General features: G+C 38.2%; 1 protein-coding gene across 4 annotated transcripts in view; it reads left to right on the forward strand.

Moving 5' to 3' along the window:
- LOC117521509 (cyclic nucleotide-gated cation channel beta-1-like) overlaps positions 1-22311 on the forward strand; it is a 167311-nt gene that overhangs the window by 35920 nt on the left and 109080 nt on the right. For all 4 annotated transcript variants that reach the window (XM_034182848.1, XM_034182840.1, XM_034182826.1 and 1 more), the window contains exons 5-7: positions 16108-16192; positions 16306-16322; positions 20023-20037. In XM_034182848.1, coding sequence (XP_034038739.1) covers positions 16108-16192; positions 16306-16322; positions 20023-20037 — 117 coding nt within the window. The remainder of the gene's footprint in view (positions 1-16107; positions 16193-16305; positions 16323-20022; positions 20038-22311) is intronic.

A 22311-nucleotide genomic window follows, 5' to 3' on the forward strand; every position in this document is an offset into this window, starting at 1 on the left:
AAATGCGCCAACAGCCATGAAGTTTCACACAACCAACGGACCCGACATGACAAGTGACAAGTGACAAAGTTTTTATTCGGCACACAAAATATTCAAATAGAAAAAAATGAACAATTCCACAAACAAACAGACAAAACTAGTGAGTCCGAAAGGGTGTGGGCTGAAGCAAAGCTTATTAGCGCCCACCCCTGCTCATACAAGTCCAACAATTCTTATCAGTCATATTTACATAAATACAAATTCACTACTACATGTCGACACACAGACATACACATCAATATACTATTCACTTATAATTATATTTATATAGTACCAGATCACAAGAAAGTCGAATCAAGGCACTTTACGCCAGTAAGGACTAACCTTACCAACCCCCAGAGCGAGCACTAGGCAACTGTGGTGAGGAAAAACTCCCTATAAGGAAGAAACCTCAAGCAGACCAGGCTCTTGGGGGTGACCCTCTGCTTGGGCTGTGCCACATATACCTATATACATACTTATATACTTTACAAACATAACTATATACATACATATACACAGTCACTTATATACATATACATATACACCTACCCATATCTATATATCTACATACGCATATACATACCCACACATTCAAATATACAATAAGTCCCACTTATAAATTGAACATTCCATATAAATCAAATTATATTTGCTTCTTTATGATACTTAGACATGATGTTCTTTTTGAGTAGTTTCTTAAATCTTACTAAGGTACTACTCATTCTAACCTCTGTTGAACATTTGTTCCATTTCCTCACCCCAACCACAGACACACAAAAACCCTTTACATTTGTTCTTACTGATGGTTTCATAAAAATTGCACAACCTCTTAAACTATATCTGGATTCCCTCAATCGGAACAGACTCTGGACATGTCTCGGTAAGGCTTGGTTTTTCGCTCGAAATAAAGTTTGAATTGTAATGTAATCGACCAAATCTATGAATTTTAATAAATTTAAAGACACAAATAAAGAATGAGTTGGTTCACGATATTGTTTATTGCAGATGATTCGTATGGCTCGTTTTTGCAAAAGGAATATTGGATTGGTATTTGATTTGTAAGTGTTTCCCCATGACTCAACACAATATGTCATATATGGTACCATCAGAGAATGATATAAAGTAAGTAACCCTTCTTGCGGCAGTAGGTCTTTGGCTTTATACAGAATGGCTATAGTTTTTGACAATTTTGATTTCACATAATTTATATGTGGTTTCCAGCTAAGTTTATTATCAATTATAACACCTAAAAATGTATTCTCTGTTACTAACTCAATTTCCTTATTGTTTATAGTTAAATTTTTACATTTGGGTGCCTGTTTATTTCCAAATATAATACATTTAGTTTTCCCAAGGTTGAGTGACAACTTATTAGCGTCAAACCAAACCTTAAATTTTTCCAGTTCTTTCTCCACTATGTCCAGAAGCTGTTCAAGATTTTCACCGCTACAGAACACAGTTGTATCATCTGCAAAAAGGATACATCTCAGTGAACTCGACACCCAACTTATATCATTTATATAGATTATAAACAACAAAGGACCCAGCACTGAGCCCTGCGGCACCCCACATGTGACATCCCTGAGTTCAGAATTTGTATTATTGAACTAAACATACTGAAATCTGCCTTGTAAATAACTAGCTATCCATTCATATGGCAGACCTCTGATTCCATATTTCTGCAGTTTAATTAATAGTATTCCATGGTTAATTGTGTCAAACGCTTTCTGTAAATAAAAAAAAAAAAACCTATTGAGTATTGTTTATTGTCAATTGCAGTTGTTATACTTTCCACAAAGTCCATCAAAGCATGTGATGTAGTTCGAGACCTTCTGAATCCATATTGTTCTTCACAAATGATGTTATGCTTCAGTAAATAATCATTTAATCTTTTAGCAAATATTTTTTCCAAAATTTTGGAAAATTGTGGCAGGAGTGATATAGGTCTATAATTAGAAAATGTGTGTTTGTCACCAGTTTTAAACAGAGGAATTACTTTGGCTATTTTCATTTGAGAAGGAAATTTACCAGTACTTAGTGACATATTGCAAATATAATTGAACGGTTTTACTATACAATCAATAACTTTTTTAAATAAAGCCATATCCAAATTATTAAAATCAGTCGATTTCTTACTTTTTGAACCATGAACCAGATCAAGTATTTTCCTTTCATGAGTACCACCAATGAACATTGAAACAGATTTGTTAAACGTTGAATTATTTACCCAGAAGTTATTAGTTGATGAGTCAATTTTACTGGCAAGATTTTTACCCACATTAACGAAGTATTCATTAAAGTGTTCAGCAATAGATGTTATGTGTCGGACGCAGCTCGGAGAACCGACCAGCGTTTGAAGGACCCAGTATGAAATAAGCAGAGCACGGTACAAAGGCTAACTGAATTTAATACATAACAGTGAAAATGTAATAACAGAAAGGTGCGGCCTGGCGTGGTGCGCTCCCAGCAGCGCTAATGGTCCGGAGCCAGAAGCTGTTTCGGACCCAAGGACCCCGCCGACACCCCCCAGGTGGCCGCAACAACCGAGTCTGTGAAAGAAGGAACCATTATGTGAGTCCACACTCTACACACAGAACACTTAAAGGTGTACAAACAGCAAACACTTCCTGGCTTGATTGCTGATCAGCTTCCAACCTGCAGGCATGGAACATCCAGTTCACAAAACTCCACCGCAGTGGAAGCTGATACATGACTAACAAACAGCTCAATACAATAAGGTGTGAGGGACACCACATTTACTGACTGTATAACTGTTAGTCACAAAATCTAACGTACCTCAGGAAGTGTGCTGACGAGCGTGAGACCTCACCCCCTCCTCTTTCACAGACTGTGCATCAAACCTGGACGTTTCTCAGCATCCGCTGCTGATGAGATGGCTCCCGAGACGACGATCTCACCCGTCTGGTCACAAGGTCGAGTCTCTGGCAAATACACACTGTGCACTCCAGTCTTAAATGCCAACATGCTCCAATCCATCCAGATGCACCTCAGCTGTGAGTCCTGACGAGTCGCAGGTGATCAGGGTGAGGTCCTGACAGCCTCAGCAACACAGCCACTCAGTCCCAAATGCACGCCACCTGGGAGGAAAACAAAAAGACAAACAAACCGGCAGCCAGGCCCCCCCAGCCATATAACAATAGACTCGTCGTTATCAATCGTGATGTAGTTGTTACTCTGAAAAAATGAAGGATAATCTCTAGTTACTCTATTCTTTTTTACTATTTCATTTAATATGTTCCATGTGTTTTTGATGTTATTTATTAAGTAACTCATTATAATATATTTTTTATATTGATTAACTTATTCTTATATGTTTTATACTTACTTTCAGCTTCCTTAGTTCGTAGTTTTATGAATTGTTTATATAGTACGTTTTTCTTTTTACATGCCCTCTGAAGCCCCTTAGTTATCCATGGTTTGTTGCTATATTGATTTCTATATATTTTGTCAACAAATGGACAGTGTTTATTATACAAACTGGAAAAAATGGAGATGAAAGCATCATATGACCTGTCAACATCATCAACAAAAACATCTGACCAATTCTGACTTGATAAATCCTCCCTTAAATTATCAATTGTTTCAGGTGTTACTTTTCTACTCATGAATTTGGTATTGCTTCGATACTTACAACAACCCTCCAATGCAAAGACTGAGAAAACTGGCAAGTGATCACTGATATCACTGACCAGTAGTCCCCCACTAAGATTACCGGATATAACGTTAGTTAAAATATTGTCAATGAGAGTTGTTGAGTCCATAGTTATTCTGCTAGGATGAATGATGGTTGGAAACAATCCTAAACAGTACAAGGTGTTTATAAATGAAGTGATTTGTGGATGATTGTGAGGGTTTAAAAAATCTATATTGAAATCTCCACAGACAAATAAATGCTTATTTCTGTTGATTTTGTTGTACATTCCTAAGATAATGTCTTCAAAGGTGTCAATATTTGTCCCAGGAGCTCTGTAAATCAATCAATCAATCAATCAATTTTATTTATATAGCGCCAAATCACAACAAACCGTTGCCCCAAGGCGCTTTATATTGTAAGGCAAGGCCATACAATAATTATGTAAAACCCCAACGGTCAAAACGACCCCCTGTGAGCAAGCACTTGGCTACAGTGGGAAGGAAAAACTCCCTTTTAACAGGAAGAAACCTCCAGCAGAACCAGGCTCAGGGAGGGGCAGTCTTCTGCTGGGACTGGTTGGGGCTGAGGGAGAGAACCAGGAAAAAGACATGCTGTGGAGGGGAGCAGAGATCAATCACTAATGATTAAATGCAGAGTGGTGCATACAGAGCAAAAAGAGAAAGAAACAGTGCATCATGGGAACCCCCCAGCAGTCTTCGTCTATAGCAGCATAACTAAGGGATGGTTCAGGGTCACCTGATCCAGCCCTAACTATAAGCTTTAGCAAAAAGGAAAGTTTTAAGCCTAATCTTAAAAGTAGAGAGGGTGTCTGTCTCCCTGATCTGAATTAGGAGCTGGTTCCACAGGAGAGGAGCCTGAAAGCTGAAGGCTCTGCCTCCCATTCTACTCTTACAAACCCTAGGAACTACAAGTAAGCCTGCAGTCTGAGAGCGAAGCACTCTATTGGGGTGATATGCTACTACGAGGTCCCTAAGATAAGATGGGACCTGATTATTCAAAACCTTATAAGTAAGAAGAAGAATTTTAAATTCTATTCTAGAATTAACAGGAAGCCAATGAAGAGAGGCCAATATGGGTAAGATATGCTCTCTCCTTCTAGTCCCCGTCAGTACTCTAGCTGCAGCATTTTGAATTAACTGAAGGCTTTTTAGGGAACTTTTAGGACAACCTGATAATAATGAATTACAATAGTCCAGCCTAGAGGAAATAAATGCATTAATTAGTTTTTCAGCATCACTCTGAGACAAGACCTTTCTGATTTTAGAGATATTGCGTAAATGCAAAAAAGCAGTCCTACATATTTGTTTAATATGCGCTTTGAATGACATATCCTGATCAAAAATGACTCCAAGATTTCTCACAGTATTACTAGAGGTCAGGGTAATGCCATCCAGAGTAAGGATCTGATTAGACACCATGTTTCTAAGATTTGTGGGGCCAAGTACAATAACTTCAGTTTTATCTGAGTTTAAAAGCAGGAAATTAGAGGTCATCCATGTCTTTATGTCTGTAAGATAATCCTGCAGTTTAGCTAATTGGTGTGTGTCCTCTGGCTTCATGGATAGATAAAGCTGGGTATCATCTGCGTAACAATGAAAATTTAAGCAATACCGTCTAATAATACTGCCTAAGGGAAGCATGTATAAAGTGAATAAAATTGGTCCTAGCACAGAACCTTGTGGAACTCCATAATTAACTTTAGTCTGTGAAGAAGATTCCCCATTTACATGAACAAATTGTAATCTATTAGACAAATATGATTCAAACCACCACAGCGCAGTGCCTTTAATACCTATGGCATGCTCTAATCTCTGTAATAAAATTTTATGGTCAACAGTATCAAAAGCAGCACTGAGGTCTAACAGAACAAGCACAGAGATGAGTCCACTGTCCGAGGCCATAAGAAGATCATTTGTAACCTTCACTAATGCTGTTTCTGTACTATGATGAATTCTAAAACCTGACTGAAACTCTTCAAATAGACCATTCCTCTGCAGATGATCAGTTAGCTGTTTTACAACTACCCTTTCAAGAATTTTTGAGAGAAAAGGAAGGTTGGAGATTGGCCTATAATTAGCTAAGATAGCTGGGTCAAGTGATGGCTTTTTAAGTAATGGTTTAATTACTGCCACCTTAAAAGCCTGTGGTACATAGCCAACTAACAAAGATAGATTGATCATATTTAAGATCGAAGCATTAAATAATGGTAGGGCTTCCTTGAGCAGCCTGGTAGGAATGGGGTCTAATAAACATGTTGATGGTTTGGATGAAGTAACTAATGAAAATAACTCAGACAGAACAATCGGAGAGAAAGAGTCTAACCAAATACCGGCATCACTGAAAGCAGCCAAAGATAACGATACGTCTTTGGGATGGTTATGAGTAATTTTTTCTCTAATAGTTAAAATTTTGTTAGCAAAGAAAGTCATGAAGTCATTACTAGTTAAAGTTAATGGAATACTCAGCTCAATAGAGCTCTGACTCTTTGTCAGCCTGGCTACAGTGCTGAAAAGAAACCTGGGGTTGTTCTTATTTTCTTCAATTAGTGATGAGTAGAAAGATGTCCTTAGTCATTATGTCTCTCTTGTCTCCGGGTGTAGATGATGTGGATGAGTGGGTTGCTCCAGTCTACATCATGGTGCTGTGATGTGTTTGAGTCCTCATACCTATTGTTCATATTTGTCCAGCTCCTCGATGTTCCTTATTGCTATGACTTTTGCTTGTTCTGGTGATCCGTTCAGTTTGATGAATATTTTACAGTTTGAAGTCCATGTGTGCTGGATTTTTCCCTGTTTCTTTAAGAAGCGTGCTTTCCTGGCGATGTCGGCATTCCGTTTGGTGAGATGTTCATTGATGAATACGTTTGTCCCTTTCAGTTTTCTTCCTTGTTTTAACAGTGCTGTTTTGTGTTTTCTGTTGATAAATCTCATGATGACGGTTCGTTTATCACCGTCATTTCTCCGGGGCAGAGGGTGGCACGCTTCAATGTTATTTAAATCCATTTCTATACCTTTAGATGTGAGGAAATCAGCAACCTGTTTTTCCACAGAGCTGACCTCCTGTTCACTGGGCTCCCCTCCGCTCTCATCTGTTACCGCCCGTGCGTAGGACCGTGGTTTGATGTGAAGACCTGTGATGATGACGTCGTTAATTCTGGTGTACTGCTCCAATTCAGCCACTCTATTTTCCAGCTGCACCAGACGCCGGTCTTTCTCAGCGTTCTGGAGCCGTAATGCCTTCACCTCCTCCACCAGATCCATGATTGATTTCTGTTGCTGCTTCACAACAGAAATGGAAGTAAACTGGCAGCGATGTTGCCTCGATAAGCACGCAGCAGAGAAATGGAAGCGTGTCTACAAAGTGCAGAAACAAGACACCAAAAAAATATTCAATATTTTCATATGTGGTGTCACCAAATTCACTGATCACATCAGTGGTCTTTGGCTGGTTATACTACAACACTCAATTTGGAAAACTGAATGAAAAACTTTGGAGAAACTGCGAAAAACTTTGGAGAATTTTTCATTGTTTAAATTTTCAATTGCGTCAATGTTATACGGTGCAGTGACACAAAATTTACTACACACATCAGTGGTCTCTTGCTGGTTACACTGCAGCACTCAGTTTGGGAAAAATGTGCAAAAATTTAATTTTAGTGATTTTTTTTGAAAATCATTAAAATAAGTAATACAATGAGCAATAAAAATCAGTAATTCACTAAAATTAAATTTTTACACATTTTTCCAAACTGAGTGCTGTAGTATAACCAGCAGAAGACCATTTTATAAATTTATGAATGAATTTATTACCGCACACAAATCCAAAACAACAAAAAAACTTACAAAGAAAATAATCCAACAATGCACCCATGCACCTGAAAGGGTGTAGGCAGAAGCAAAATCTTGTAAATGCACACCCCTTTATCCAAAAATAAAAATTATACATATACCCATGATAACTAATACAAAGTATAAATTAATCCCTGACCTAAAATTTCAGAAACATGTAATCAGCAATGCACCAAAAACAAAACAAAGTCAAAAAAATCTAATTCATCATGCCATAGCATGTAATTAAATAATTTTTGTAGAGCCTTTTAAAGCCAACCAAATTACCGAGTGATTTTATGTTATCTGGACAACTATTCCAAATATTAACACAATGACTTTTTAACAGTAGTTCAAATCTTTGACTTCTGAAATAATAATGTTCCTCGCAAATTACACCTGTAGTCCCTCATTTTAAACAGGTCCTGGGCATGTTTTGGTAAAACTTTATTTTTTACTTTAAATATAATTTGTATTATGTTATAATCAAGCAAATCCCATTCATTCATCTTCTACTGCTTAGTCCAATTAAGGGTCGCAGGGGGCTGGAACCTATCCCAGCAGCCATAGGGCACGAGGTGGGGTACAGGTGGGGTACACCCAGGACAGGACGCCAGTCTGTCGCAGGGCCACAAGCAGACAAACAAACACAGACACACACACCTACGGACAATTTAAAGATTCCAATCCACCTAACCTGCATGTCTTTGGATGTGGGAGGAAACCAGAGCACCCAGAGGAAACCCACGCAAACACGGGGAGAACATGCAAATTCCACATAGAAAGGCCACAGGAATTGAACCCACGACATTCTCACTGTGAGGCAACAGTGCTAACCACTAAGCCACCGTGCTGCCTCAAGCAAATCCCAAAATTTCTAAATATGCAAACGGACAAACAATGGGTTTGTTTGCTCACGATATGGTTTCTTACTAATAATTCTTAAAGCTTTTCTTTTGAAGTAAAAATATAGGATTTGTATTAGTTCTGTAGGTGGTTCCCCATACTTCAATACAGTAGGTCATGTATGGAACAAGTAATGAATGACATATAGTAACTGAGTGTTGCGAAAGGAAGTCTAGTGCTTTATACAAAATGACAATGATCTTTGACATTTTAGATTTAATATAATTTATGTGTTTTCCAACTTATGTTATTATCAATAAAGACCCCAAGAAATTTAGTTTCATTTGCAAGTTCAATTTCAACATCATGTTCAAGTACATTTATACATAAATTCCTGGCCTTATTTCTAAATATGATACACTTTGTTTTACCAAAGTGAGGCGACAATTTGTTTGAATCAAACCATTCTTTAAACTTCTGTAGTTCCCTCTCCATAATGACAAACTCAGAAACTAAACATATATGTCATTAATATATAAAAGAAATAACAAAGACCCAAGGACTGAGCCCTGGAGCACACCACAAGTGCACCTCAAAAATTCAGAATTTATCCCACCAATGTGAACACATTGATGCCTATTGTACAAATAACTAGCGATCCAATCATGAGCTAATCCTCTGATGCCATACTTCCATAATTTATCCAATAATAAGGTATGATCTATGGAGATGATGGCTTTCTGTAAGTTGGAAAAACCCTCCGGTAGATTGTTTGTTTTCAATTGCATTTGTGATATGTTCCATTGATGTGTTAAGTGAATTTATTAACACCACACCTGAATTTATTGAATATTTTTCTGGTGTCTTGTTTTTGCACTTTGTAGACGGTCGCTACGCTTCTATTTCTCCGCCGTCTGCTTGCTCAGATCAGTATTATTTTTCCAACTCATACGACGTCTCATATTTATAAAGTTGTAGCTCATTGTCTACCTTCCTAAGGTTAGAAACTAGTATTGTGTGTTTTCTACAATGTTTTTCTAAGATTTATTGAGCCGTGAAATTTCTGAATATATTTCAAACTTGAGTCTCCAGCGGAGGTTCCCTCCCTGAGTTCTGACATGTACATTACTGTTTGGCAGATGGACCATCCCAGTCAAACTCCTCACCTGTCCCTGAAGCGAGACATGCCCAGTGGGGCCAGCGCTTGACACCAGAACAGAAGCAAGCGCTCACTCGGATCAGCTCCCTACCTCATCGGCTAGCACCCCCTGCACCCCCCCCCCACCCCCAAAAATTGTGGTAATAGGGTTTGCGATCAAGATTTCCGGGAGTAATTAATCTGTAAACTGAAATCCATAAACTACTTAAACTGAAAAAATAAATATATATTATGAATGACATTCACGTTTTGTGAGACCCTACGTTCATGTTTTGTGAGATTTTTTTCAGTATTCACGTTTTGCAGTTAACAGTTTGTGGATAATTAATGATTTACAACTGATTCATGTTTTGAGGGTCAGCACAAGTGTAAACAAATGTACACTCTATAGAATAAATTATTAACAGAAAACATTGCTGGAACAATGTGAGAGAAGACACCCATCAATTTGATATATTATTATGGATAATATGTATATGTCGCTGGCATGAACAAGCGATGCTCTTCAGTATCTCATTTAGGCCCTTCAGACTTTTTTCAGTAAATGCTTCTGGGGAGCATTAGCATGGCTAAAAACCTTCAGGTTTCATGTCAGATCTCCTCTTTCTTGTTTTTAAATTTTCTTCTTTTTTTATTGAGACAAACAAAAAGGTACACAAAAAATCTTACAGAGGATAAACATACCAGTGTAAAAACAACATGAATGAATGAATTTATTCGGCACACACACATACTTAACACAAAATCTTGCAAAACAAAAACAAAAAACTTGAGAACATTTTCACAGTTTTGTGCGACTGAAAGGGTGTAGGTAGAAGCAAAAGCTTATGAACACCCACCCTTTTTACCATTAACACACACACACCATATATATACACTTATAACAACAAATACCAAAAAGAAAAAACAAGCACAGGCAATATAGATTAATCAGTGAACTAAAATATCTCAACACAACAGAACAAACAATTGTGCACAATGCACAATAAAAAAACAGTAACAAACTCAATTAACCTAATTCTTCATACTACAACAAGTAATTATGTTGTTTTTAAAAAGTCTTTTTAAGCCAACTAAGGTACCAAAATGGAAAATGGACTGCATTTATATCGCGCTTCGCCATCTGCGTCAGATGCTCAATTACATTTGCTTTCTAATTACAGAGTTGGGGAGGATTTGTGAGGAATTACGAGGTCTATTAGAAAAGTATTATCTTTTTCAAAAACCATATGGATTTGATTGCGTCTGATTTGATTGCGTGTGATTGCGTCAGACAAGCTTGAACCCTCGTGCGCATGCGTGAGTTTTTCCCACGCCTGTCGGTTGCGTCATTCGCATGTGAGCAGGCTTTGAGTGAGGAGTGGTCCACCCCCTCTGCGGATTTTCATTGTCAGGAAATGGCGGAATGATTTGGGCTTTTTTCCATCAGAATTTTTTCAGAAACTGTTAGAGGTTAGGGTTAGGGTTCCACAAACAGGACGTGCCACTCAGGCCTATTGTATGTAGCACAGATTCCATCACATACAGTTTGGCCAAGCACCTCAAGTTGATTTTGGCTCCTCTAGTGGGTAACTCAGACCACCATGTGGAGAACACACTAGATTTTGTGAAGAGGATCAAGGACCTGCAGCTGGAGGCAGATGAAACTATGGTGTCATTTGGTGTGACTTTGTTGTTCACCTGCATCCCCACCGCTGAGGCCATCTCAGCTGTGAGGCAGAGACTGCTGGAGGATGTGTCTCTACCTGAAAGGACCAAACTCACACCAGACCACATCTGCCAACTCTTGGAGATCTGTCTTAAAACCACGTATTTCCTGTTTAGGGGGAATTACTACAGGCAGATCCATGGTTGTGCGATGGGATCTCCGGTATCCCCCATTGTGGCCAATCTGTACATGGAGCGAGTGGAGAAGACAGCCTTGACGTCATTCATGGGCATCTCTCCCAGTCACTGGTTCAAATATGTCGATGACACATGGGTTAAAATCAAGCAACAGGAGGTCGAGGACTTTACAGAACACATCAACTCGGTGGATTCCAATATCAAGTTCACATGTGAGGATGCCAGAAACAACCATCTAGCCTTCTTGGACTGTGATGTTACGATTGGAGAGAACAGGCAGCTCCAGACAGAGGTTTACAGAAAACCCACTCACACTGACCAATATCTGCTCTTTGGCTCAAACCACCCCCTTGAACACAAGCTCGGGGTGATCAGGACTCTTCAACACAGAGCCCTACAGGTGCCCACAACTGCAGAGGGAAGGGCAAAAGAACAACAACTTGTATGGAAAGCCCTCACAGTATGTGGGTACCCACGATGGTCCCTGGACAAAGTGCAGAAGTCCCAGAAAACAAAGAGACCAGATAGACAGGAGACGGAGACAAGAAGAAGAGGAGTGTCTCTCCCTTATTTAGCAGGAGTAGGGGAAAAACTACAGAGGATCTTCAGACAGCACAAAATCCTAGTTTACTTTAAACTGGTTAACACCTTGAGACAGAAATTAGTTCACCCTAAGGACAGGATCCCTAGTTACAAACAGAGCAATGTAGTGTATTATATCAGATGTCATGAAAACTGTAATGAACACTACATAGGTGAGACTAAGCAACCTTTAAACAAGAGGCTATACCAGCACCGCAGAGAGGTCGCCAGTGGAACTCAGTCTGCAGTTCATCTCCACCTGAAAGACACTAACCACACGTTTGAGTACAAGGAAGTTAAAATCTTAGCCAGAGAGAAGAAATGGTTTGAGAGAGGTGTCAAGGAAGCATTCTTTGTAAAACAGTTGAAACCCAGCCTTAACCGGGGGGCGGGTCTCAGACACGCTTTGTCCCCTGTTTACAATGGGGTACTCAGGTCAAAGCAGTTTCAGTCTTTTGTTCATGGTAATGAGTCATTCACGTCATCAGGAGAGTCGTCAAGGGAGCCATCAGGCGAGGCTTCCATCCCATCATTAGGAGAGTGCTAACTAGAGCACAATAGGTGTTAATTAGAGCTATTGTTTAGTCACTAGCCTATAGCAGTCGGCCTCTCGGAAGGAGGGGTCTGGTTAGGTTAAAAACTCCAGCTTTTGTTGGCTTCTGGTTTATTCTTCTCTACAAGAGTCAAGACAGAAGTCAGACTTTTAGCTGAGGAAGCTTCTGTGATTTGAAGCGAAACGTCCTCACGTCAAGCAACCCAGTCCAATCGAAGATTCAAGCTTCTCTACTATGGAAACCACCTGGACAACTGAGAGCCTACACAGAAACATCCGCAACCAAAGTTTTGTGCAGCTCAAAAATCCTGGCAATGGACAAACTTTGCCTCTGCGGATAATTGCGGACGTGTGTGGATGTCAGCCGAATCATACGAGCATGTTTCACGGATATTGCAGCTGTTCAGAGAATATGAGCCAATTTTGTGTGCAATTCATACACAAATCTTCCTAAACGCCAGTGGGACCAGGGACTAACGTGTTGGTGTTTACAGATAAATGTGCTTTTGTAAAACGTCATTTTTTTCATTGGTATAAAAAGAAAGAAATTTTCAAGATCCTGCTAGATAGCGCCTAAGCACATGCGTGATGACATCACAACTCTGTTAGATTAGGGAGACGAGGTTTCTTTCAATAACAAGAACTGTGTCAAAAAACTTTCTCGTGTGGTTGGAATTGTGTGGCAATATGAATCGCCTTTTAAATGCTTGAATAACGATGTCAGTCGCACAAAGAAATCAAATAATAGTGAAAACATGTTCATTGCAGGCAGAATGTTGGTATTTTGCTCGTTGAACTTTGCGGTGCGGTGTCAATAACGCATAGATCAGTCGCTCCGTGCGGTGTCATAACACAACGAATCAATCAGTCACTCTGTGTGGCATCATAACATCAAGCCTGGTTCACATGGCAAGATAATTAGGCCGATAACGCCCCGACAATCGTAAAGACGCTAAATATAATCTTATCAGATATTCCTGCCGTGTGTGGTTTGTAAGTGCACTCTGCTCAGAAGGACGTGAGGAGCTAAAGGTAACATGCAGCCAATCAGAAAGCGAGATGTTTGACCTGGGAATGTTCATGTGTGAAATCTGTTTGTGTGTGTTGTTTTTATCGTGTGGCTGACACCACACACTCTACAACTAAACCTGTCAGATCTATGATTTTTTTTTATCTCCACGTGTGTGGTCTCTCAGGTTTAGGAAACCTACAGATAATTTTAAAATCCTGCAGTCAACAACACTGTGATATAACCAGTCGCCAGTAGATGGCAGTGTTCTATGCATTTTGACGCCGGTTATATCACATGGCCTGAATCACAATTTAACAGCCTTTTCAGCTTTGAGAAGCAACCTGGGCTTCTTCTGGCATTTTTACATAAAACAAACACAATAACAACATCTATAAACCCAGAGAATGTATTGACAAGAGTTTTAGGCACAATATACAAAGAGTTTAATGCTGTTGTCTGTGTGGAGTCTGATCAGAGCATCTCAAATACATTTCTCCTGTCATGAACGTTTACCCAGAATGCACTGCACACACACCATGTCCACACTAAAACCTTTAAAATTAGTTCAGTACTTTAAAACTAAAACATATATCTGATATTTTCACTTTGTAAAACTTCAGACATGACGTCAATTTAAACAAATTGTCCGAAATTAGCTTGGTTAAAATTTTAACCATAAGTTAAAATTATATGAATCTGGATGACTTGGGTGATACTGCCAGTGTGTTAGTATGGGGTCAGAAGAAATGAGCTTTTTTTTCTTTTCTATGTCCAGTTCGCCTTTGCCTGCAGAGGATAGAGTGGTTTCTTCTAGAACCACCTCTTCTCTGTTTGTAGAGAATAGAACTGTGCATCTACTATAAAAAGCTACATCTGCAAAAATGTTAGCGGTCTAAAAAAATCCAAAACTTAGAGGAAGATAATTGGTCCGATGATGGTTTTCAAAGTTATCTGAAAAGCTAATCCAATAATGAATACATTATCTTTGATAATTAGTGGTTAGCGGAACTGTGCCCACCACTGGGATTAAGGACCTTGCCCAAGGGCCCTTAGTGATTTTCCAGTTAGGTTGGGATTTGAACCGAGTATCCACTGGTCTCAAGCCCAATGCTTTAACTACTAGACCATCACCTCTCCTACATACCAGATAATTTAATGCTATCAGAACAGTTATTCCACATTTTTACACCTTTTATGGAAACACAATGACTTTTTACAGTAGTCTGAGTTTTTAATTGATCAATGTTACTCACAAGTCCCAGAAATTCTAAATTTGTAAACAGGCAAATAATGGGTTTGTTGGCTTATGATGTAGTTTATTACTGATAACTCTTATAGCTTTCTTTTGTAATAAAATTATTGGATTTGTATTTGTTTTATGTGTTTCCCCAAACCTGCAGTAGGTCATATATGGGACATGTAATGAATGATATAACTTAACAACATAATGAAATACAGGATAATATCCTCTGCTGTAGCTCCAGGAAGTGTTCAACTTTTGACATTTCCTGTTTCACTGTGGACTCAAAATTTGGCACTTCCTGTTCCAGTGTCAACCTGCCACTGAATTCCCGTGAGATCCCATGAGATCTCCTCTATTGTCAATCCAGGAAGTATTCAACATTTGACATTTCCTGTTTCAATGTGGACTCAAAATTTGGCATTTCCTGTTTGGGCCTCCCTGTACCATGAGCGAGTTTGTATTATCATTTCTATGTTTAGACAGTATAACAATCAAACAATTGATATTTTAGAACTTGGTATTTTAGAACTTGCACCTCAACAGGCTGCAACAGGCCAACAAATGAATCTAACATTAAATGATGCTTGTTCACATGTTCATTCTTACCTTTAATTTCAAGGAGGACAAAATAATGTCTGTAATTCCAGTTTAAAAACATTAATGTCAGTGTGTGTGTGTGTGTGTGTGTGTGTGTGTGTGTGTGTGTGTGTGTGTGTGTGTGTGTGTGTGTGTGTGTACTCCCACCCACCTCTCCCATTGGTTGGTTTGCCATGAAATTTTACTCATCCTTAACCAATCACCACCACGTATGTGGTTGTCCTGCCCCTCCCTCCCCAAAGAAATGAAAAAAAAAAAAATAAAATAAGTTTGTCTGCCGAGAGTCTCTGGAAGATAACGGCTTCAATGATCTCAATTATAGTATTGAGCCACACTTTACTATCAGTAATGAAAACAGCGCTGTAACAATGGAAACAGTAATTAGTTAGATTACAGTGAATAGCAACACTTTTTGAAAATTAGAATGAACAAATAGCCACATCTGCACTTCAACCCCAAATCAATGAAGATTTAATGCAGCACAAATCTATGAGGGGTTAAGTTCAGGGAACAGAACCCACCAAACATCAGAGCACAGTCAAACATGGGGAGAACATTCATCTTCACTTTGGAGACGGCTCCTGGTGGAAGACTTCATAGTGACAGATTTGGTCATTTATGGACTGTAGACTGTGGTAGACGTTAACAGTCCAGGCCATCATGCTTTAGTTTAGCACTGATTCAACATGATTTATCAGTAATTGGACACAGCCGTGTTCACGCAGTTCATTCTGGTTGTATTTCAGCACTGGTGTGCTGACGTGGATCAGCAGTGCTCTGCCTCAGCCTGCAAGCACACCGAAGCTGAGTCGGACCAGTTCCACTACAAAGGTGAGCCTCAGACAATGACTCAGAGTCAGACACTGACCTCCAGTAATTGATTTAGGTGTTTCTTCTGAGTTCATCACGTAACTTTCTATTTTCCTCATCTCTGCTGTTCCCAGGAAAATACATCATGCAGGTAAAATTCAGATTACTGTAGCACAGCTGCTAGAGGTGCAAGTAGCTATTTATTAATCTATTATTTAATTTTACAAGTTACTTTTTATTGTCAATAATAAATTAGTCAATAATACCCCAGAAAAATGCTAGAATACTACAAAACATGGAGCTCTGCTATTACTGGAGGTGAATAAAATTTAAATTGAATAAAAAGTGCACTGGGGTTAGGGTTTATCATGTAAAATTTATGGGACTCTGGATCATTACATCCAGAAAGTTTTCACAGCAGTTCACGATTTCCACATTTTGTTATGTTACAGCCTTATTCCAAAATGGACGAAATTAATTTTTTTCTCAACATTCTACACAGAATAGTTTTTGTTTCATTTTCCTTTTTTGTTATGAGACAATTCTTGGTTAAATCCATATCACATAGTGGTTTACATGAAATAGCCATATCATATTTAGTCGCATTTTTGTTTTGTCGATTACAACCCTTTCATGATGTCGATTGATTCTTTTCAACTTGCTGCACAGGAGGTTGATGTAAAAGTGTTTGATTACTCTGAACACAAATCTCATAGCATTGATTACAATATAGATCCGGATTGTTTTTTTTCTCAAAATTACTACTCACCACTGCAATTACTTTACCGAGGAACAACTTAAGAACTGTTCCATGATAACCGGTTCTTTCTCCATTATACATTTTAATAGTAGAAGTCTTCCTATGAATTTTCCCATAATTCAGGATTGTTTAAAAAGTGTCAATAACCCCTTTTCTGTCATTGCGGTTACAGAGACATGGTTGAGGGATGAGCACATGGACATGGTCTGGCTCGATGGTTATGATCTTTTTTTTATAAATAGGATGAATAAAAGGGGCGGTGGTGTGGCACTTTACGTCAGTTCTAGTTATCAGTGTGAAATTGTCAATAATGTGTCTTTTTCTTTTGATAATGTTATGGAATGTGTCTCAGTGGAAATTAAATGTAAAAAATCAAAAAACATAATCATAAGTTGTATTTACAGAGCTCCTGGATCAAACACAAATATTTTTGTGGATAAATTGACAGATATGTATAACACCTATAAAAATAATAAGCTTTTGTTTATCTGTGGAGAGTTCAATATGGATTTCCTCAATCCTCATTGTCAGTCACACATAGATGAATTTATTAATTCTGTATTTAGTATGGGATTGTATCCAGTAATTACTCATCCAACTAGGATAACTAGGAATTCATCAACACTTATTGACAATATATTGACAAACATTACTACGGGAAACATAATGGGTGGACTTCTCTTTAGTGATATCAGTGATCATCTGCCTGTTTTTGTTGTTTTCAATTCATTGGTTGATAAAATTGACCATATTAATATTACAAACTTCACAAGGAAAATAACAAAGGAAACAATGGAAAAGCTTAGGGCGGATTTAAGACAGCAAAATTGGAGTGACATTTACATTGAGGATGTTGATCAATCTTTCGAATTATTCATTTCTATTATTTCTAATTTATATGACAGACATTGCCCTTGTGTGTTAAAAAATGGAAAAAAGCTAAGCAAAGATAAAGGTTAGATGGATCACTAAGGGACTTCTGAATGCATGTAAAAAGAAATTTTTTTGTATAAGCAGTTTTTAAAATCTAGAACAATTGAAGCTGAGATAAGATATGTCATATAAAAACAAACTAACTTACATTATGCAATCATGTAAAAAGCAGTATTATAGTGATTTATTGGAGAAAAAAAAATAAAACGAATATAAAGGGTACTTGGAGGTTGTTAAATGAAATCATAAATAAGAAAAAAGATGTCAAAGAATATCCTGCCTATTTTTATGCAAATACTGACACAATTGTTAAAGAAAACAAAGCTATTGCAGATCATTTTAATGGTTATTTTGTTAACGTGGGTAAAAACTTAGCAAATTCAATTGTTTCTTCCAAAACGTGCTCCTTGAATTACAGCAAAACAATAGAAACAGTTCGTGATTCAATGTTTATTAGAGGAACCGATGAAAAAGAACTTATTGATATAGTTCACAAACTTACAGGGAAAAAAAATCAACTGATAGTGACCGTTTTGATATGTTTTTGATTAAAAATATTATTGATTGCATTGTTAAGCCTTATATATATATAACATATATCTGTAATTTGTCATTAATGACTGGGAAATTTCCTTTCAAAATGAAAATAGCTAAAGTGATCCATTGTTAAAATCTGGTTACAAGCATGTCTTTTGCAATTATAGGCCAATCTCCCTCTTACCACAGTTTTCCAAAATTCTGGAAAAGGTATTTGAAATTAGGTTAAACGATTTTTTTAACTAAACATCATATCCTTAGCAAGCAGCAATACGGTTTTAGAAAGAATCGCACTACTTCGCTGGCTGTGATGGAGTTGAACAAATTACCAACGCGATTGAAAATAAGCAATATACTGTTGGGTTTTTTTTTTATTTACAGAAAGCATTTGATACTATAGATCATACCTTGCTATTGGACAAATTACAGAAGTATGGTATCAGGGGACTGGCACATGACTGGATAACTCAGTAATAAACCATATCGAGAGCCAACAAATTCGTTATTTGCTTGTCTGCAAATTTTAAAATTCTGGGACTTGGTTGATTATATTACAATACAGATTATGTATAAAGTTAAAAATAAGCTTTTGCCTCTACATGTCCAGAATCTGTTTAAAATGAGAGACTCCAGCTACAGTTTGAGAGGAACACTATTATTTGAGAAATTGAAGATCCGTACTACTGTTAAAAGTCATTGTGTTTCCATCAGGGGTGTTAATATTTGGAATAACTGTCCTGATAATATTAAAATACTTGGTACATTGGTTGGTTTTAAAAGGCTTTACAAAAAGAATATATTTACCGTTATAGGTTGAAGGATTAGGTTTACATTTTGTCACTGTTCACTCTTACTTGTTTGGTTGTGTTTTGAAATTTTGTGATTAAGTTAAATTGTTTGTGCACTTTTTTCCTTTTCTTTTCTCTCTTTTCTTGTACAGCTATTATGCCCATATGTGTAGGTGTGTATGTGTGTATATATATAGATATATGTGTGTGTGTGTGTGTGTGTGTGTGTGTGTGTGTGTGTGTGTGTGTGTGTGTGTGTGTGTGTGTGTGTGTGTGTGTGTGTGTGTGTGTGTGTGTGTGTGTGTGTGTGTGTATGTGTATGTATGTATGTGTATATATGTGTATGTGTGTATATGTATATATACATTCTTTATTTTTAATGGTATAAGGGGAGGGCTTTGCTTCTGCCTTCACCCTTTTGGCCAAACGGGTTTTCGTACGTTGTTTCTTTTATGTTTTGTTATTGCCTTTGTTGTTGCTCAGCTGTGTGCTGGATAAATAAATAAATTCAAGTCAATTCAACAAAATGTGGAAAAATCGACGCGCTGTGAAAACTTTCTGGATGCGCTGTAATTGTGTTAAGTTTAAAATAGGTTGGAAGCATTTTAATAACCAAATATATCCTTGTAGGTAAACAGTCTGAAATGAAGATAATCTCCAATTAAAGGAAACGAAATATTTCAAACATTAAACTACAAAATTATTAGAAAATTAATTCCAGCTCCATTTGAATGTGAGATATTCTGCCTGCTTGAATCTTCTTTTGCTGCTTTAAATTGAAAGATTATCATTTTAAATGTTTCATTGATGTTTTTAACTGTTTTGTACAACAGCAAACCAGATGAAGAGTAAGTAATGATGCACACTGACAAACACTAACACCATGTTTTCATTTCTTTCACCAAAACATCAAATCTAGGCTTGCATCTCTGATGGACCTTCAGGGAACTTGTAGCTAAACTTTCAGGTCTTTTTAAGAAAATCCTCCTCTATATCAGGGTTTGGGTTCCGGGGATATGTTTTATTGTGTAGTATTTTATTGTATTAGAGAACTGTATTAGAGAATTCAAACGGGGGTCTTTCCTGCTGCATTTAAAGGGGCGGTGGTGAGGCCCCTGCTGAAGAACAGCAATTTAGATTCCAGTGATTTTAACAATTTTAGGCCGGTGTCCAATTTACCATTTTTAAGCAAAATTTTAGAAAAACTCGCTTTTATTCAGCTTAGTGATTTTATTAATTCCCACAATGTCCTAGAGCAATTTCAGTCAGGATTTAGGGTGAACCACAGCACAGAGACAGCCCTTTTAAAGATCTTAAATGATTTTATATTAAATTTTGATTCTAAGTTGACAGTGTTGGTTCTACTGGATCTGAGCGCAGCTTTTGATACAGTGGACCACACTGTCCTTTTAGCTCATTTAAACATCGGCCTCTCTGGCACTGTGTACAAATGGTTTACTTCATATCTTACAGACAGGACTTTTATGGTTATTTTACGGTAAGTCTCGAGGACTACAAAGCAGGAGCATAATTACACCGGTTTTAAAATCGCTGCATTGGCTCCCCGTGTCTTTCAGGATCGATTTTAAGGTTCTTTTAATGGTTTTTAAATGTTTTAATTGTCTTGGCCCTTCTTATCTTTCAGAATTGCTTTTACCATATGAACCCTCACGCTCTCTGCACTCCTCTGGCAGCAGACTGTTAGTCATTCCCAAAGTAAAACACACAATCATGGTGAGGCGTCTTTTCAGTTTGACGGACCTCGTCTCTGGAATAGTCTGCTGGAGGGGCTCAGGGCTGCAGAGAATGTTCCGGTTTTTAAAAATAGGCTCAAGACTCATCTTTTTAGTTTTGCTTTTAATTAATGTTTATTTATCATTATTATCTTGTGTAAATTGTTATTGCCTTTTATTCTCTTATTCTTTTAATGTGCGTGCGTGTGGTGAGCGGTGGTGTGTATGACTTTTTTTTTTGAGGGTTGAGGTTTTTACGTGGGTCGATGGTAGTTCAAAGGTACTGTTTTTACTTTGTGAAGCACTCTGTGTTGCATTTAATTGTATGAAAAGTGCTCTATAAATAAAGTTTGATTGATTGATTGATTGATTTTGTTTTTATCATGTTCTGTGTGGTGTTTTTTTCTTGTCTGTCATTTCCCTCTTGGGGTTTTCTGTCTCTACTTCTCTAGTCTGTCACTTAGTGTTTGGTGGTGGACGTTCCCTCCTGTCTTTCCACACCCACTCTCTGGATCTTTCCGTCACACCTGTTCCTCATCATCTGCTCATCACCTCTTTGCATTTAACCCTCTCCTTGTTCACTCATTCCACACAAGATTGTTGTGCTTCATCACCTTCGCTTCCAGCCGGTCTTCTGAGTCCTTGTATTTACATTTCTCTGCTGTCTTTTTGAATGTCCTGCCTGTTTCCTTGACCTTGCCTTTTTGCATGATGTATATGATACTGTTGCTGATTCTGGACTGCTTACTCATGTTCTGACCTTTGCAAGTATTATCACTAAAGCCTTTTAAACATCATTCTCTGGTGTCAGTGTACTGCATTTGCACCCAGTTGTTTCTGGTTACAGATTCTGATAGAATGATCTGGCCAAATATGAACGCAGCAGACACAGACCCTTTTTGTTTGACAGTGCACACGCATAGCCGTCAGCTGGCTGAGCAAGAGGACAAGCTCTCCACGCTATGCGCTGGGCTCAGTGCACTAACTAAAGGTTAAGACTCTTTAATGACCTCTCTCAGTTCTCAGGTTGGACAGCTGCTGTCCAGATTTGATAATCAGGCCTCATCAGCAACAACTGCCACAGGAACCACTAACCCACTTCTGGGAACCTGGCTCAACTGGCTCCTGTCATCAGCCCTGCGATGTGTAACCAGCCCTCCCGGCCAGAACGATTCTCCGGGGACTCTGGTGACGTCAGGCCATTCATTATGCAGTGTGAGTTACATTTTGAACCATCATCAGTGTTTCCATCCAAGCGAGTGAAGACAGCATTTATGATATCTCACCTTACTGGGCGAGCGTCCACTTGGGCCACAGCTGAATGGAGCAGGCAGGCGTCCTCATGTCAGTCTCTTAGCCACTTTATTGCAGCACTTCAGCGGGTATTCC

The sequence above is a fragment of the Thalassophryne amazonica genome, chromosome 2 (assembly GCF_902500255.1).
Source record: "Thalassophryne amazonica chromosome 2, fThaAma1.1, whole genome shotgun sequence".
Taxonomy (NCBI): domain Eukaryota; kingdom Metazoa; phylum Chordata; class Actinopteri; order Batrachoidiformes; family Batrachoididae; genus Thalassophryne; species Thalassophryne amazonica.